The sequence below is a fragment of the Eufriesea mexicana genome, unplaced genomic scaffold, assembly GCF_001483705.2.
Source record: "Eufriesea mexicana isolate 0111107269 unplaced genomic scaffold, ASM148370v2 scaffold13648, whole genome shotgun sequence".
Taxonomy (NCBI): domain Eukaryota; kingdom Metazoa; phylum Arthropoda; class Insecta; order Hymenoptera; family Apidae; genus Eufriesea; species Eufriesea mexicana.
This window is the reverse complement of record NW_016921149.1, coordinates 1-18,567: the sequence shown is the minus strand read 5'-3', so window position 1 is coordinate 18,567 and position 18,567 is coordinate 1. Positions and strand designations below refer to the sequence as shown.

At 31.5% G+C, this 18,567-nt stretch overlaps 1 protein-coding gene across 1 annotated transcript; it reads left to right on the top strand.

Moving 5' to 3' along the window:
• Nucleotides 1-317: 317 nt before the first annotated feature.
• On the top strand, nt 318-18,260 carry ChAT (Choline acetyltransferase). Its single transcript, XM_017908848.1, has 8 exons — nt 318-484; nt 3,966-4,146; nt 6,708-6,882; nt 10,635-10,864; nt 12,212-12,423; nt 13,217-13,339; nt 14,040-14,247; nt 18,039-18,260. Exons 1-8 carry the CDS (start codon nt 336-338, stop codon nt 18,258-18,260), a joined length of 1,500 nt encoding a protein of 499 aa, XP_017764337.1. The 5' UTR covers nt 318-335.
• The last annotated feature ends 307 nt before the right edge of the window (nt 18,261-18,567 follow it).

The following is an 18,567-nucleotide window of genomic DNA, read 5'->3' as shown; positions in this document are numbered from 1 at the left end:
ATTAAAAATATTTTTATCACATTAATTAACATCATATTTAAAATATGGAAAAATTTTCATTGACTAATGTTTATATTAATTATTGAATATGTTAGTAAAAGTACTCGTAAGTTCAAAAAATTTGTATAACGTTATTTTAAACACAAGGATAAACAGTAACACTCTGTTCAATTTTATTAATCCACTTGAAACAAGGGGAATGTCTTTTAAACATTTTTTTTAATACGTTATTTCGAAACATTTTTATGATTTTTCTTTGATCATTGAAGTTAATTGAAATAACCAAAAATTCTTGTTTTATCTGTTTACAGGCGACCGATTGGTGGTTAAATGACATGTACCTGTCTGTGCCTCTGGCTTTACCAATTAATAGCAATCCTGGGCTTGCAGCGAAGTCCAGGACATTTAGCACCCAAAAAGAAGCTGCTGTGTTCCTCGCCAGATTTCTCACAGAGCTGCTTAACTATCAAGAAGTATTAGATAGGTAAGAGTATAAATTTATAATTCTTGTAAATAAGATTATACAGATTTCAATAATACAAACTCAGGTAATTACGCAGGACATTTTTCCTAATTTATTTATTCATCCATTCATTTAAAATCATAAATACGAGTAAATAAATTAATATATTCGTTTAGAATTGAAGAATAGAAAAGAATTAAATTTAAAAAATAGCATAACGTAAAATACACAGGAAGAACTACATTAAAAGGAAAATATGTAATGATACGAAAATAATTGTCATTTTTAATTTTTCTTTATCGCACAATCAATTTTAAAAGATAAAGATAAAGACTACAATAAAACTATTCGAAGAATAGTCCTGAAATTTGTCTTAAAACATCCAAACAAGTTTTCAAGTTCCTTTTAAAACATTTCCTTTTCTTCAATCTATTTATTTATGTACTTACTTATTTATATATTGAAAATCTTTATGAATTTAGAATTATAAACTAAAACCTATAGACTTTTACAAAAATTTGAATTTCGATTACAAATCTAAAAACCCTTTTCAAATCTTCCTTAACCTCTTCATGGTAGAATTTTTCAAAATAAAGAAAATCTAAATTAAAAAGGAATTAATTTTTTTTATTTCATAAAATAACAATTCAGTAAATATTCGATAAGGCTCTAATTCTTTATTTTTAGATTCAACGATGAATAGTTCCCCAACTTCTCTATTTCTCTTTTCGCTCGTAATAATCGTAATTTAAAGAAAACTAAAGTTATACATACACGTCAGTATCCCCGAAAAGGTTGAAACCTTCACTTTCACCCTAACTCCCTTGTCGGAAGCTGACTAAGCTAATCGTCAACGCGAAGAAGGCGAACGCACGTGGACTACACGCCGAGCTTTCGAAGGAAGATCGGTCCACGGAGAGACGGTGATTCGAACGGAGGACAAAAAGAAGCCGCACCGAAATCAATTTAGCGAGGGAGCCACCGTCTGCGAGGAAATCCGGCTTGCGGGATCCATAGAACGCGGCTGTAAAGAGGTCTCTAGCCGGAACGCAAAGGATGCTACTGCATGGGAAGGCTCAAAGCCCTCGGTATCCTGTATCCGGTCGGGTAGGAACCTCTGACTGCGAATGCTTCCTACTTTCTTTTCGGGAGTTAACGCAAATTCGTTGAGACCTACTGCTGAATGGCACTCCTCCTTTCGAAGGGATCTCATGTTCCTCTTCTGGGGAGAGGTTGGGGAGTTCTTTTGATATCTTCTGATGATGTTATTGGCACGTTAGTCTTTGTAAATTCGTAAAGTGTTCATATCGTGAATGTATCTTCTTAATCTTCTTCAATTCCAATCCTTGCACTCGAAGGTTTTGGCAATTTGTAACCATATTGTAGGATTTTATTGTTAGAAAAACAAACTATTGTACAAACCGGTCAGTGACCTATGCTGGTTATTATTCTAGAAAATAAATTGAGAATTGACCGATATCGTTGTAAAACGCTAGTTTTATATGACTTCTGATGTGTTTTCTTCGAGTTCTGTGTAATTTCTGATGCGTTCTTTTCGAGTTCTGTGTGACTTCTAATGTGTTCTCTTCGAGTTCTGTATGATTTCTAATCTGTTCTCTTCAAGTTCTGACTGACGTCTGTAATGTCCCATCGTGTACTGTCCGGTATCTCCTCGAATTCGTTTTATTTGGTTAAGAATCTTATTTAATACATATTGCAAATTGTTTCTGTCGTAAATTATAAATTATAAGTACTTATCATAATAATCAATCATAATTCATCTAATTCCTCATTACATAACTAACTAAATAATAAACTACCGTGAGTCTTAAACACATGATGGATCGAACTAAAAATTTCTAAAAATATATATCCAAATATCAAAATAAATTAAATAAAAAGTAAAATAATAAATTAAATACTTAATTATTTTGTACCATTCGATAATAGTTTAAACAACAAAAATATCCATAAGGTTATTACAAAAACTAAATAAACTGAAGTTATTAAAATGGAAATTATTGAATTGAAAATAATAGTTAGTATAAAAATAAATTGTGGCTAGAATGGACAATAATATACGAGAGCTTTTTAACGAGTAACTCACAAAATATATTTCAATTAAACTATTTAACTCTTTGCGATTCAGGATATCAGATAATAAAATAGACCCATGTTGCATAGAAATTTCATTGCGTTTTAAATGAAACAAAATTGGTATATTTTTTCTAGTAAAGGAATCACATAATGTGAAAGCATAAAACCAGGAAAAAAGATTGTCTCAATAAGCCTTCCGCTTGCAACAATTGATGAACCTGTACTGGCACGTTGAATGTTGCCAACACGAGCGAATACATTTATAACATTTGTCGAAGGTATTACCAACTGCTTTACGTAAATAAAACCAAATATAAAGCTATGCGCATGTAGCTATTGCAATATTTCCAGGTGGGACTACAAATGTCTCATCAAGCATTACGATGCATCAAAAAGGTGGAACACTTTTAATCCCAGCGTGCCCCAAAGAGTTAAATAATAAACTATTTGAAATAATAAAATCGGTGCATTCTTTCCGGAAGTTCCTTCTCTCACTCGCTCTTAATAATGATTAAATTTACGTGTTCTGTCTTTGATATTTCTCAGACAACTGTTTCATTCTGGCATATCCTTCTACATATTTTTTCAAATATTATTCACACCAGACATATTATATATTATCACCAATATATATATTATTATGTATTATCATATCATTATATATTACCATCAATATTATATATTATCATATTATATATTAAGTTGTCCCATAAGTTCTTTCCGCGTCACGCTATGTATGTCCTCGAGCCGGCTATGTTTGTAAACATGCAGGATTATCTATTCTCCGTTTATAGGATCGTTTTCAGTCGTCTCACAACTCTTTCAAAGTACGTTTCGTTGGTGACAAAGTCTCTTTTAAAATCTTTTTCTACACCGTTCAATATGGATAGCTAAAAGAAGCATTTGCAACATGTTATGCTTCATTGCTTTTAAAAAGGTAGTAGTGCGAAGGACACTGCAGACGAGAGTTGCACCGTTTATGGGAGTGGTACTACGACTATGCTATACTACGAGCTTGCCCCATTCGATTATTACTTGTTCAATTCATTAAAAAATTCTCTCCGTGATAAATGTCACAAATCCAAAAGTAAAATAAAAACACACCTCGATGAATATTTTGCAAGTAAGTCTCAACAATTCTGGAAAGAGGACATAACGAGGCTTCCTGACAGATGGAAGAAGGTAATAGAGTAAAACGGTTCATATATAACACAATAAATCAACCTTAAACAACAAATATCTTCTATTGATTTCACATCAAAAAAAAAGGAAGAAACTTTTGGAACATCCTAATATATATATCACGGATCGCACAATTATAGGACAAATGAGTTTCACTCATTCAACCTCACTCACACTCACACACATAATACCAACACTCACATAAATATTTCTTTTTGTTCAGTTCCAGTTTGGAAGTCGAGCAAGTGAAATCCAAGGATGGAAAAACTATGCAACCACTGTGCATGGCCCAGCATTATCAAATGTATCGAATATACCGGCGTCCAGGGATAAAAGGTGACGAACAAGTCATTCTTGATAGAACCACGTCTGGAAATCATATCATCTTTGCTCATCACAATCAAGTAAGTTTCTAATACTTCACACGAGCTTATAATCCAATCTAATCTAGGACAGCGGTTCTCAACCTGTCGTATCATTGATGGTACGTTGAACATTCTCAGATAATACTCGAGCTGAATTATTATGCAATTTCTTAATTTAATTACATTTCACGTAGTAATTCACCTTGAGTGCAATTGTAAATTGCAAATTGTAATTTATTTGTACAAGAGATGAGAATTACGAATTACGGCGTAATTAAAGTAAGATGCAGTTGAATTGCTATGGAATTATAATTTCTGTTGTAATTTAATGATCCTGGACTACTCTGCATGCAAAGTGATAAATGATTTGATCACGTATTGATTAGTGCCATTCAAGAAAAAATTTTTGAGAACTGCTGACCTAGGTATTCAGGAACTTTTTAGAAGAATCTCGTTTCATTCCTATTAGAAAAGAAGAAAAAATCTGTATTTAATAAAATTGTGATTCATCATTTTCAAAATTGAAACATTTTTGTTTGCGAAACCAGGATATTGATAAAAAGTTTGTACTATCGATGCTGCATACAACTCGTGTTTAATATGAAATAAAATAATAAATAATATAATAAAAAATCGGCTATAAAAATGGAATAAGTGAAGAAAGGCTCTTTCTCCTTTCTCCTTTTTTAATTATGAAAATTGGATTTATTGAAAGAAATAAAAACCTTCGTGACGAATTTTTCTGTAAAAATAATTACTATGACAATCGATCCCCATGAAAATACCGAATTGTGTTTTATTCATATTTTTTACATTTATTATCAATTAATTAATTTATTATTATTAATTAATAATTTATTATTAATTTTTCACACTTTTTTCTGATATTATATACATACACGTGTATCTTTGTGCTTCGATATTCATCGTTTCAATAGTTCAACAACATGATTGAAAGTTAAAACATAAATTTGAAGACATTGTACTTTTTAATGATTTTTATCAAATTAAAGTGAGATTAATCCTTTACACTCGAGAGACGATCTCCAGTTGTCATTTAATAAAATTGTAATAAAATTTTTGATATTAATTAATACGTTAATACGTTAATACGTTAAAATAATATACCAATTCATGAGATATTGAAATAAAATAATTGAAATTGTAATTAAAGTAAGATGCAGTTGAATTGCTATGGAATTATAATTTCTGTTGTAATTTAATGATCCTGGACTACTCTGCATGCAAAGTGATAAATGATTTGATCACGTATTGATTAGTGCCATTCAAGAAAAAATTTTTGAGAACTGCTGACCTAGGTATTCAGGAACTTTTTAGAAGAATCTCGTTTCATTCCTATTAGAAAAGAAGAAAAAATCTGTATTTAATAAAATTGTGATTCATCATTTTCAAAATTGAAACATTTTTGTTTGCGAAACCAGGATATTGATAAAAAGTTTGTACTATCGATGCTGCATACAACTCGTGTTTAATATGAAATAAAATAATAAATAATATAATAAAAAATCGGCTATAAAAATGGAATAAGTGAAGAAAGGCTCTTTCTCCTTTCTCCTTTTTTAATTATGAAAATTGGATTTATTGAAAGAAATAAAAACCTTCGTGACGAATTTTTCTGTAAAAATAATTACTATGACAATCGATCCCCATGAAAATACCGAATTGTGTTTTATTCATATTTTTTACATTTATTATCAATTAATTAATTTATTATTATTAATTAATAATTTATTATTAATTTTTCACACTTTTTTCTGATATTATATACATACACGTGTATCTTTGTGCTTCGATATTCATCGTTTCAATAGTTCAACAACATGATTGAAAGTTAAAACATAAATTTGAAGACATTGTACTTTTTAATGATTTTTATCAAATTAAAGTGAGATTAATCCTTTACACTCGAGAGACGATCTCCAGTTGTCATTTAATAAAATTGTAATAAAATTTTTGATATTAATTAATACGTTAATACGTTAATACGTTAAAATAATATACCAATTCATGAGATATTGAAATAAAATAATTGAAATAATTGAAATGAAGTAAAATATTGAAATAAAATAATGAAAAAAAAATAATTCGTAAAATAATTTATACATGATTTCTTATTTGCTATTTTAATCCTTTGCACTCGACAATTTTTTCGCTACAGAGGAGGAAAAATTCAAAGATTCGAAGAAATTTTCTATCCTAAAGTGGACGATATTTTTTAAAACAGTAAATAAAAAATCGTAGAATAATTAACCCAGTAGTATTATTTAATTTTATTTTTATTTAATTTCAATATCCCGTACACTATTACATTATTTTCTTAATATATTAATTAATTATCCATCTTCAAAATTTTATTAAAAGGTGACTGAAGGTCGCCTCCCGAATGCGAAGGGTTAAGAAAATACGATCGATTATGGCAGAAAATTTTTCAATTGCTATTTCTCTGTAACGAAAAACTCGCCGAGTGCAAAGGGTTAATAAATATCTAGTAAATATACTTTCCGCCTGCTATAAATGAACTCCATCGCTCTATCGATCACTCAAACGATCGATAAGTTCACAGAGTGTACTTTTCATAGTTTTATAGCGTGCCCGTTAGGGCTCCCGATCGAGGTCGTATAACCGAAGATGAATTAGTCCAACAAATTTTAAAAATTATGGGAACTAAGGCAGACCCTAGAACTCCACCAGTTGGTATTCTGACAACCATGAAAAGACCAGCTTGGGCAAAGGCAAGAGATGAATTACTCAAACGTGAGTATTATTCTAATTCTATTATACATCTACAGTAATTATGCTTCCTAATAATAAAATTATTGCAATAATTGAATTGTTATTCTGGTATCACCATTATTATTGTATTTATTAATAACGATATTTTTATTATTATTATATTTAATCCTTATCTAATTATTAATTATATTTAATCGGTGTATTTGACACGGTTATTATATCAGTAAAGGAAATTCAAATATGAGGCAATTTTATTATCAATGAAAATCTCAATTTCTCGATCTTTACTTTCTTTTGACAGTAAAATATTCAAAGTAGAGTAACATTAAAGGTACTCTTCAATTTTTAGATTATTTTCTATTAAAAGAACAATAACACCAGATTTATGTTTCTATTTCATAATCTTAGCAAACTTTTATTTTAATATTTAAACTAAGACATAGTGAAACTAACAAAAATTTGAATTAGTAGAAGCTTATATATCCACTACTGATTAATATTTTTCCTTATTTATAATTCTATTAATTTTTATAATTATTATAATTAAAATTAGTTATTAATTTTGCATGCATTTGACAAAGTTAATCTTTAAAAATAATTCGTTTCTTATGCTACATAATCAATACGTTATTCTCCTCATAATTTTTCTAAGAAATGCAACAATCTCTTATCATAAAAAAATTTCAGGTCCAAATTTATCATCTCTCTTGATTAAACTCATAAACTTATGTCAGAACCATTAAATAAATTACGTTTATATAAATCAAATAATAAGAAACATAATTAATCAGTTATTACCTATTTGTTAACCTTATATATTTAAGCTTCTTTTTTCATGACTCGAAATTCAAAAAAATAAGGAAGGAAAATTTAAATTCAGTTGTTCTTGATTAATATACTCCACACAAGTGAGACTGTGATTCACGTCTTTCCCAAGCCGTTAGAGTAATCTTGTTGCAAGTTTTCCAGCAACCCTTGTCACCGCGTACCCTTCCAGCTGCCATAATTACCCGGCTCTTCTCCTCTCGCCAATATTCGCAATATTCTCATTAGCCCTCTAACCCGACCTTACCCAACAACCTACGACCTACGTCTACAAATCGAATAAACATCTAACGAGCTAACGATGATCCGTGGTCGGGTTCGTTTCCTCGTCCTGGAAACTGTCTTTAAAATAGATCACTATAACATAACTATTAAATTAAAAATTTTCATCTTCGAGTATGTACATTCATTGTATTCTATTATATTTTTGGCAAGTTGAGAAAGGTAAATTTAAGATAGATTTAAAAACTTTTATTATTTTTTAGTTACCTATTTTTACTCTTTTATTAGATACAGTCTGTCCGAATAAGGCGTGTTGACGTAATTCATTTAAAAATTGATTTATTCGAGTGTTAAAATACGTAGATATATTCTGTATGCTTTGAACTGGAATGCAATTATGTTAATAATGTGTCCAGTCGCCATCGATAATAGTTTGACATGTCTGTTGCGGTGCTAGTGATTTTGTATCAGGATAACATGATATGACAGGAGGTATACCCTCGAGACAGTTCCTAGAAATGACGTCACTTCCAAGAATTCTCGGACAATACTTTTGCCGCCTCGAGAAAAAGATTCTGGCCGATTTCGCGACTTTGTATCAGGATAACATGATATGACAGGAGGGATCCCCCCGAGACAGTTCCTAGAAATTACGTCACTTCCAAGAATTCTCGGACAATACTTTTGCCGCCTCGAGGAAGAGATTCTGGCCGATTTCGCGACTTTGTATCAGGATAACATGATATGACAGGAGGGATCCCCCCGAGACAGTTCCTAGAAATGACCTCACTTCCAAGAATTCTCGGACAATTCTTTTGCCGCCTCGAGGAAGAGATTCTGGCCGATTTCGCGACTTTGTATCAGGATAACATGATATGACAGGAGGGATCCCCCCGAGACAGTTCCTAGAAATGACCTCACTTCCAAGAATTCTCGGACAATTCTTTTGCCGCCTCGAGGAAGAGATTCTGGCCGATTTCGCGACTTTGTATCAGGATAACATGATATGACAGGAGGGATCCCCCCGAGACAGTTCCTAGAAATGACCTCACTTCCAAGAATTCTCGGACAATTCTTTTGCCGCCTCGAGGAAGAGATTCTGGCCGATTTCGCGACTTTGTATCAGGATAACATGATATGACAGGAGGGATACCCTCGAGACAGTTCCAAGAAATGACGTCACTTCCAAGAATCCTCGGACAATACTTTTACCGCCTCGAGGAAAAGATTCTAGCCAATTTCGCGACTTTGTATCAGGATAACATGACATGACAGGAGGTATACCCTCGAGACAGTTCCTAGAAATGACGTCACTTCCAAGAATTCTCGGACAATACTTTTGCCGCCTCGAGGAAAAATTTCTGGCCGATTTCGCGATTTTGTATCAGGAGAACATGACATGACAGGAGGTCTATCGCTGAGACAGTTGAGAGAAATGACGTCATTTCCAAGAATTCTCGGACAATACTTTTGCAGTCTTGCCGTAAAGTTTTCGGCCGATTTCGCGACTTTGTACTAGGATAACATGACATGATGGGAGGTCGCTCGTTGACAGATTCTTAGAAGTGACGTCACTTTCCAAGAATTCTATCGAGACATATTCCGCAGCGTTTGCGTGAATATACATACCACACATAGACTACTCTTTGCGGGAGATTTTAATTATTTTACTTATCTTACTTACCTTATTTTCCTTACTTACCTTATTTCCCTTAGTTTATTCTTCTTTCTTCTTTCTTCACATATTACTTTAACAAATATTGCCTACTCTGAATTATCAAAGTTCGAAGAGAACATTGAAAATTTACAAGAGATAGGACATATCTTAAACTTTGTTCGTAGCTTTTAGCTTGGTATTGTTTCCCAAAAATTTTTCTTTGGGAAACGATACCAATTACCAGGTCTCACCACGTGGAGGTGGCTACGCATCGAGACCCGACATGCGCCCTAGTGGCGCAGCCTACTGGTGCTATCCGTATCGAAGATAGCCTAATCTAACTTGGAGCGAATGAAGTTAAAGCGAATCTACTGACACTTTATTATATTTCGTGTCTTACAAAGGGGTATTTCAATTCGGAATACTAAAAATTTACTGTCGCAACGCTAAGATATTTTATTTCAACAGACTCTAATATTTACAAGTTCCCATAAAAATAAGGAATGAAATATGAAACATTTCCAAGAATTCCAGGAACAAGCCTGGCTTAAAATTTGCAGACAATTCTGCGATTTTATATCAGGGTACCATAACATGGTTGGAGGTCTATCGTCACGTGAATTTCTAGAAATTACTTCCTTTCCAAGACTTCTTCAGACAATTCTTTTCCATCCTAGCTTCAAATCTTCAGTCAATTTTGCGATTTTCTGTGAGGGTAACGATAGCAGTGTGCACGCTAAAAATTCGGCGACTGGAATTCAAAGAAACTGATCTCATTTTCCGTGAATTCTTTTGGTACATACTTCTTCTGCTCGGTAAAAATGAAACAAGAGTAAAAAGCTGATTGTAATCTGTTAGAAAGGAAGCAATATTTTTATATCATATCAAAACAAATATTTTTCTTTCATTCTAAGCAATCGATTCCAAAATCGATCTTATGTGAACATGCTAAGTATACCTTAATAAAATAATCTGTACCATCTGTCTATATAAACGCTTCAAGAGCAGAATTAAAGAAAATGATTAAAGAAAAAAGGAAACATAGAAATATGTGTTCGCAATTTTACAGACGAGCAAAACCGACACAATCTGGAGCTTCTGGAGAGGTGTCTCTGCGTGGTGTGCATCGACGACGACATACTACCTGCGACGTTCAACAATTCCCTAAAGAAAGAGGATCGGTGGATCGGCGATCGAGATTACGCCAATGTACTCCATCATGTTCTCCATGGTGGTGGTTCCAGACATTTGGGTGCGAACCGTTGGTTCGATAAAACTTTCCACGCTATTCTTGGCAAGGTATATACGTATCTGTGACTATATCCCCGATGATTATGCGAGAAATCGAAGTTTCACATACTAAGGGTAACATTCACTCGTCAAAATGTTATTTCTGCTCCCTCGAGTTATTCTTATTCGAACAATTTTCCTATCTTAGTCTCTGGGCTGATTTGTCATTCTGTGTAGTTTTTCGGAAAAATTTGAAAACGTATACCAATATGGTCTCTTATATGTATACTTTGCTCAATGACATTGATTCTTCATTCAAGATAATTGGAAAATCAATAGATTATCTAAGTAGTGTACTTCTCACTTATCCCATAATGTCATTTATTTTATTTTTCAATATCAATAATAATAAAATTCCAATTAGTATAATCTGTGTATTTTATACTCTGTAAGCCAAGTATATTATTTTATTTTTTAATATATAAGGAGAATGAAATTTTGTATTCCATAAATTTTTATTTTTTAGCTCCCTGTCTATGTCACTTAAATATCTCAGTTTTAATATAAAGAAGAAAATTTTAAAAAATTTTGAATTTGTATTTCATTGCATTTAAACCCTGTAATTGTCTTAATTTTTAATATAAACGAAGATAAAATTCAAAATTGTCTAAAGTGTATATATACATATATATTATGTCACAGATCATGTAACTTGTTCTGTTCTTCAATATAAAAATGAATAAAATTTCAGCTTTTGGGGACATCTTATTTGACATGACTATTAGAGACTAATTAAAGATATTACATTAATTAAATCTCTACGTGATTGATCTTGACACGAACTCCATTAAAATACCTAGTAGCTAACCTGGACCTTTAGAATACTCCACCCCTAATATGTGAACCATGGGGCTTTCTAACCACTTCATCCTCTTTTCTAACATAATCTCTCTCTCAGATCTACTTAATCCACCATAATAAAAGATAATTAGAATAACCACATCTATATAAAAATAATTATTTTCATAAGAAAGCCTTATACGTTTATAAAAATAACTATATTTACAAATCAAATATTTACAAATTTACATTTGTAAATAAGAAATATATATAAAAATGTTTTCATATTTTTACTATTGCACATTTCTTTTATATTCTTCTATTAGTGTAGTCTTATTCATCTCTTTTTCAGACCCACTGAATACACGATAATCAAAGATAATAAGAATCATATTTTTTCAAAAATTTTATTTTTATAAAAGAGGTACTTGGTACGTTTATAACAATAATTACATTTACAAATAAAATATACGTATAAAAATATTTTCATATCTTTATTAGTGCATGTATCTTTCATACACAATTTGATTTGCTTACGTGTTACTTGTATTTATTGTACTTGTTTGCTTATCTAAGGATGGAATGTGGGGCATGAACTACGAGCATTCGGCTGGCGAAGGTCCAGCGATTTTTATCACGTTCGAGGAATTAACAGAAAAAGTTGATGCCATGTCTCCACCTGAAGAGAACACGGTACCATCGCATTTACCTGCACCAGAAAAGCTTGAGTGGTACCTATCCGAACAAACTCTCAACGACATTAGGGATGCAATGATATCCTTCGACACGTAAGTGACGGTGAAAGACTATAAACGTCTACAAAAGTCTATAAAAGAGCCGTCAAGAGAAATATTTTAAAACAAAGATATGGAACATGTATATTTGCAATTAAACGAAAAATGTTTAATTCCTGTAAAATTGAGGCATTAATAAAATTATTACTTAATTATTGTTTAATTATTTTAGAAATTGTGGAAAGGTAGATTATTAAAACTTTTCTTTCTTCTTTTTCTTATTTTCGTTAATTGTTTCCATTTGGTTAAACATCCTTGGAAAGAGGTGCTGTTTTTTAACATTTTAATAATCTCCTTTTGTATTTTCTATAATTCTTCTTCCAATATTTTAAATATTTCTATCCATATTCTGTGAAATTTACATCATTTAATTATTTATTCTAAGCTGTTTTTTAACATTATAATAATCTTTTCTATTTTCTGTAATTCTTCTTCTAATATTTTAAATATTTCTATCCATATTCTATAAGATTTAAATCAATTAATTATTTATTCTAATCCTTTCCTAGAAATATATATTGTTACTGCCATTATAGAGCAATAAAGGTTGTTGATCCAACATTAAAACTTTTACACTGTATTGTACATATATAATATGTGATAGTCATTATTTATTGTTATTTAATAGTTATCTATCATTGTTACCTTAATTTGTATTAATTTATATTAAATTATATTCTTGGCAATAGCCTTCACATTCTCTTGATGGCTCTGGATATATTTAGTTTCATTGTACCACAAAAGTTAACTTTATGAAATATTTTGTCCGGTTATGTTAATGACATAGATTGGTAGAGGACTTGGACATTTGTATATTGTGGTTCCAAGAATATTCAAAGGATTTCATAAAATCACACAGAATCAGTCCAGATGTTTATATACAACTAGCATTACAGTTCACCCATTTTAGGTGAGTATCTATTTTATATTCAGGGTAGAAATAAATGTTTTAAATTAATTGTTATAGAACATTGTAATCCCTCACCAAATTTTTGATCTCAGAATTCTATTCCTCTTATTATTTACAATATGAATATTGTATTAATATTATATACAATTATTGTTTCTCATTACAACATTATATACCACAATGAAAACCTGATAGAACTCTCATAGAAATTTGTACAATAATTATCTAAAATACCTTAATAAATTTTATTGAGAAGAATTACCAAGAACATTAGACAAAAGATAATTATGAAAATTAGTGATAAATTAAATACAATATAATGCAATAAACTCAATAAATGCAATAGAAGAAATCTAAAAGTATATGAAAGTTTTAAAAGAAAAATGATACAAGGGACAATATCTTTAATTGTATTATCAAATAATAATCAATTGATTAACTGATTAATACATTATTAATTTATTAATATCTATCCAATGCCATAACAATGAAATATAGAAGTAATATTAATAGCTAAATTAGTATTTAGTATCATTAGTTAAAAATTCATATTAAAACCCTAAATGCATACCTATCTTACATATATTTTATTACATACCATCCTCCCTGGAAAAATGATTCACTTCTACCATTAATCCCTTATTAGTAAAGGTACCCATATTATTTTCTACGAATGATACATTTTTCTGCTTTGATTCAGGCTTCATGGAAACTTGGTAGCAACTTACGAGAGCGCAGGTATTCGAAGATTTGCACTAGGAAGAGTGGATTGCATAAGGGCAGCTAGTCCTGAGGCCCTAGCCTGGGCGATGGCCATGTGTCAAGGGGATCCTGAAAATCAATCCGCGAATCAGCAGAATAGCAACCTAGAAGAAGGCACCAAAAGAGTTCAGTTCACCATTTACAGTGTAACTGAAACTTGGCTGTATTTCGTAGAGATTGTCGTTTGTAGCGACGTAAAGTACGCGGTAGTCGAAATAAATTAGAAAGATAACTTACTAACCACGATATTAATATCTGTTTTGCTGCATCAATTCTGCTTTAATATAAAATTGGAATAATTTCATAGTGGGATTGAATAGTAAAATATTATTTCTTCTCTTGCAAAATCTGCATTTGCCTTGATTTTAAATGTGATATGCTACGGTTCCTTAATTGAATAATGACAAGTTTCGGATCAAATTTTTATTACAATATATAAAATATTTTTTACTTCTGAAAAAATTTTCTTGTCATGAAATTCTACTCCTTGATAAGAATTACTAATTTTTGTCTTTTAATCAATTTTTACCTCATAAAGATATATTATTTTTAAATAATAAGGTATGTTACTTATTTAATTTTATTCAGAAGGATCAGTTTCCTAGAAAATTTTGTTGTAAAAAGGAAAATAATTTTGACATGTTTCAAAAAGTTTCGTTACAAAAGTAAATTCGTAAAATTTGATATATTACATATGTACATTTAATGAGGACATCATGTCGAAAAAATTCAACATTGTCATGAAAACAAAATTTTCTAAAACGTTTAAATCTTTCTAAGTAAAACTAGAAACAAACATACCCAGTAAAACTTCATTGTATGCTCTTATATTGACAAAAATCAGCCAACTTTTATGACTTAAATTAAGAACATCTTTCTAATTCTTAAATCACAAACTTATGCACCTGTAAGAAAAATACACACTGTGGACCAAAAATTTGTAATCATTCCAATCTAAACCCTTTTCGTCTATCGTGAAATATAATCAGAATCGATCAAATATATTTAAGAATTTTGAGAACGACAAATTTTTGGTCGATATTGCATGCTCAAAGTTACCCCTAAATGTAAGGTAGCAACTGTTATAGTGTATTTCACAAATTATTAATTTCTCTCATCACATGCAACACATTCCAGTTACAAAATTGAAGATACATTTCGCATTTTTAAGCATCTACATATTTTTAAATATACAGTATTGTAGGATGCCAGAAACAGGTTTTATTCTGTTTTCAGCTTACAGAAATAATGTGAATGTGTATGTGTTCATTCTTTATTGAAGGAATAAACGGGTCAACGCTTTGAGACACAGGAAATGGACAGAACAAAATGAACAGTATGAAACGAACACCAAACTCGGAAACTAATTAAACATAAGAAAATAATACTGAAATAACGTAACTTCAACATCCGGAAAACACGCTTTTATTCGTCTCTCTCTGACACCGAACGACTCACGTCCGTGCCCGTCACAAACTATATTAACCCTTTACACTCGACGATCTTTTGCCTAGAGAAGAGTAGAAAATCAAAAATTCCCTACTAAAAAACTGACAATACTTTTTTGAGCAGTAAATAAAGAATTGTATAATAATAGAATTGTAGAATTATTTGACTTCGATACTTCGCACACAGTTACATTACATTAAATTTAATATATTAATTAATATCGATCTTCCAAATTTTATGAAATGGTGACTGAAGGTCACCTCTTGGGTGCTACTTTCATGCTCTTTGCCAACCTTGATGACGTGCCTTTATCAATCCCCCAGTTTCGTCCCCCGCAAAGACCACACAACTCAGCTAGCTTGTTTCTACAAATAGTCTTCCATAACAGTATTAGTCGATTTTCTATTTGTTTTCTAAAATTAGACCCTCCATCGGCATTGGTCGGTTTTTAATTTGTCTTTCTAAAAATGGCATCACACGGTATTAATTCTCTAAAGAAATAATACGTACACAAATAGAAAAAAGTGATAAGAGGGATCTAAATCGAAGAAACAACGGAATGATAAAGGGAAGAAGGACCCTCGAAGAAAGGCAATCAATTAGACCAGGCCATGTTCGCTCTTTTTCCTGTTCGAATGTTTGCGCGGCCTCTCGAGTGGCCTCGGGCGAATATCATGGGGGTTTTTCCGTTTGCTTTCTTTCCACGGTTCACCCTCGTTTGGAAAGTGGTACGACGAGCCCACTGTTGTTTCTCGTTTATCACGATGTTATTTCAGGCGTTCCATTCCCCGCAATTACCTCGATGTTCATCGAAAATGCACGATAATGAAATTGACTCCCTCTGTGCGTGTAGTTTTCCACCCTAATGAGTCTGCACGTTTCCGTGGCTACGTTTCAGCGAGATGTACACAGATTGTCCCGTAGTTTACACTAACAACAGAAAATGGGGTGGTTGATCACCTAAAAATATACGGAGTGTTCTCTTCGTTTACATTCAAACTTTACCAATGTACTTGTTAGGTGCTTGTGGTTGTCGCTGTGAGAGTGTTCCAATTCTTTTGATTTTGTACGCGGTGTATTGACTTGTATAATCTGGAAGATCAAGCAGATATGCTTTTTCTAGGGCTAGACTTTGTACAGTATAACTATTGAATATACTATCCTAATTTCTTGGAATGTTTTAACTTCTATTGTCTCTTTGGAGCCATCTGTTTTGGACACGCGTTGATTAGCTGGAGGTAAAAGATTATGATAGTCATACTGTCATGTCACTCACAAAAATTTATGTTATTAGATAGTAACAAATAAGTATAAGTCCAGTTACTAATCATTATGTTTGATGAATGTTGTTTATTTCATTCTCATGTGTCTTTGATCTATTCCATAAAAGAGAGAGGTCAGTGCCTGCAATAGTAAGTGATAGGTAAAGATTAGCAATGATAAAATTTGGAATTTTCTCTAGGATTGACTCTTTAAAGTAATTATAATACAGTTAGTAAAGTCCTTATTTACAATACAAGTCACTGAAAACGATAGATATGGATTCCTAAGTTAAATAAATTTAATTGAGCTCATCACAGTATAGTATTAACGCATGTCAGTAACAAATCAGTAGATGTTTAAACAAATTGAGTCCTTATGCCCATCGTCTCAAGGGCGATTTATTGACCCTTGCTAAGGTTCACCCAAGTGATGGGCAGATGACAATGAGTGTCCACGAGGCAAGGGATGCTGGCAATAAGGACATAAAACAGTCTCCCACTTAACTTGGGATGTGCGGTCCTAGGGCCGCAGCAATAGAATTTAAAAAATATAATAATTAAATATCTAAATACCTAGAAAAATTTAATACTAGAACAACCGACCTATAGCGAATAGCTAAATATGTTATATACAAATGATAATAATTGGAGTGATATGATGAAAATAAATAAGTCTTAAACTTGGAACATTCAGTCCTCGGGCTGCAACAAAATCCTGTACTATTTTGACTGCAGATATTTTTCATTCTATTAAATTGCCACGAACTGTATTCTGTTTGTACGTTAAATTATCTTCACCAATATCGTAAATGCTTAAAAATGAAACTATTTCATCATTGTATATACATCTGTGCACTTTTTGTGTCATTTTTACTATTTTTTAACATTAGTATATAACCTCTTATATTTTTATATTTATTAAATATTTCATATAAAGTTTAACTTTAGTATATATGTCTCCTTCTTGATATTATCATACGTGTTTACATCAATGTATACAATATCAATTTCGAAAGTAATACCAATATCAAAAAATAATTGAGAAAACATTCCTTGAATATAAAGGCGTTCAGATAATAAATATTCGGTCACTGCAGTTCCTATTGTAACATAAAAAATTAAAATTACGAAAAGCAAAGACAACTAATTAAGCATATGGAAACTTACCAACAGACATGTTGCATTTATTCACAATTGAAACGTTGCGTTTGCATTGACATTTCCAGGAGGAAAGAATCAAGGAGCTGTTCGACTTAGCGGTACAAAGGCAGACTAAGGAAATGAATGACAACATAAACGGTCATGGAATTGACAACCACTTAATGGGACTCCGTTACGCTGCACAGGAAGCTGGAGAACCGGTCCCGGATATCTTCACGGATCAGGCTTATAAGATCGTCAATCATTTCGCCCTCTCCACATCACAAGTGAGTAATAATAATAAATAACACTGCTCCACGCGAATTCTAATCTGTGATATCCATTAGATAATTCTTGTCAAGTTTACTTTCTTGAATACCAATCTGTAATTAAAATTGCTCTATCATCCATGTCGAATTAAATATAGGCGAACATGAAGTCACAAATGAAGATGAGTAGTTTTGTTCTTGGTAAAAAAAAAATAAAACTGCAATACTTATATGCTAAATTACTTTCTATTCATTTTGAAAGTTTCGCATATAAACGTTAATTGTTAACGACATAAACAATGACATATAGACATTAGAATCTGAGTAGATGTCCGTATCACGAACC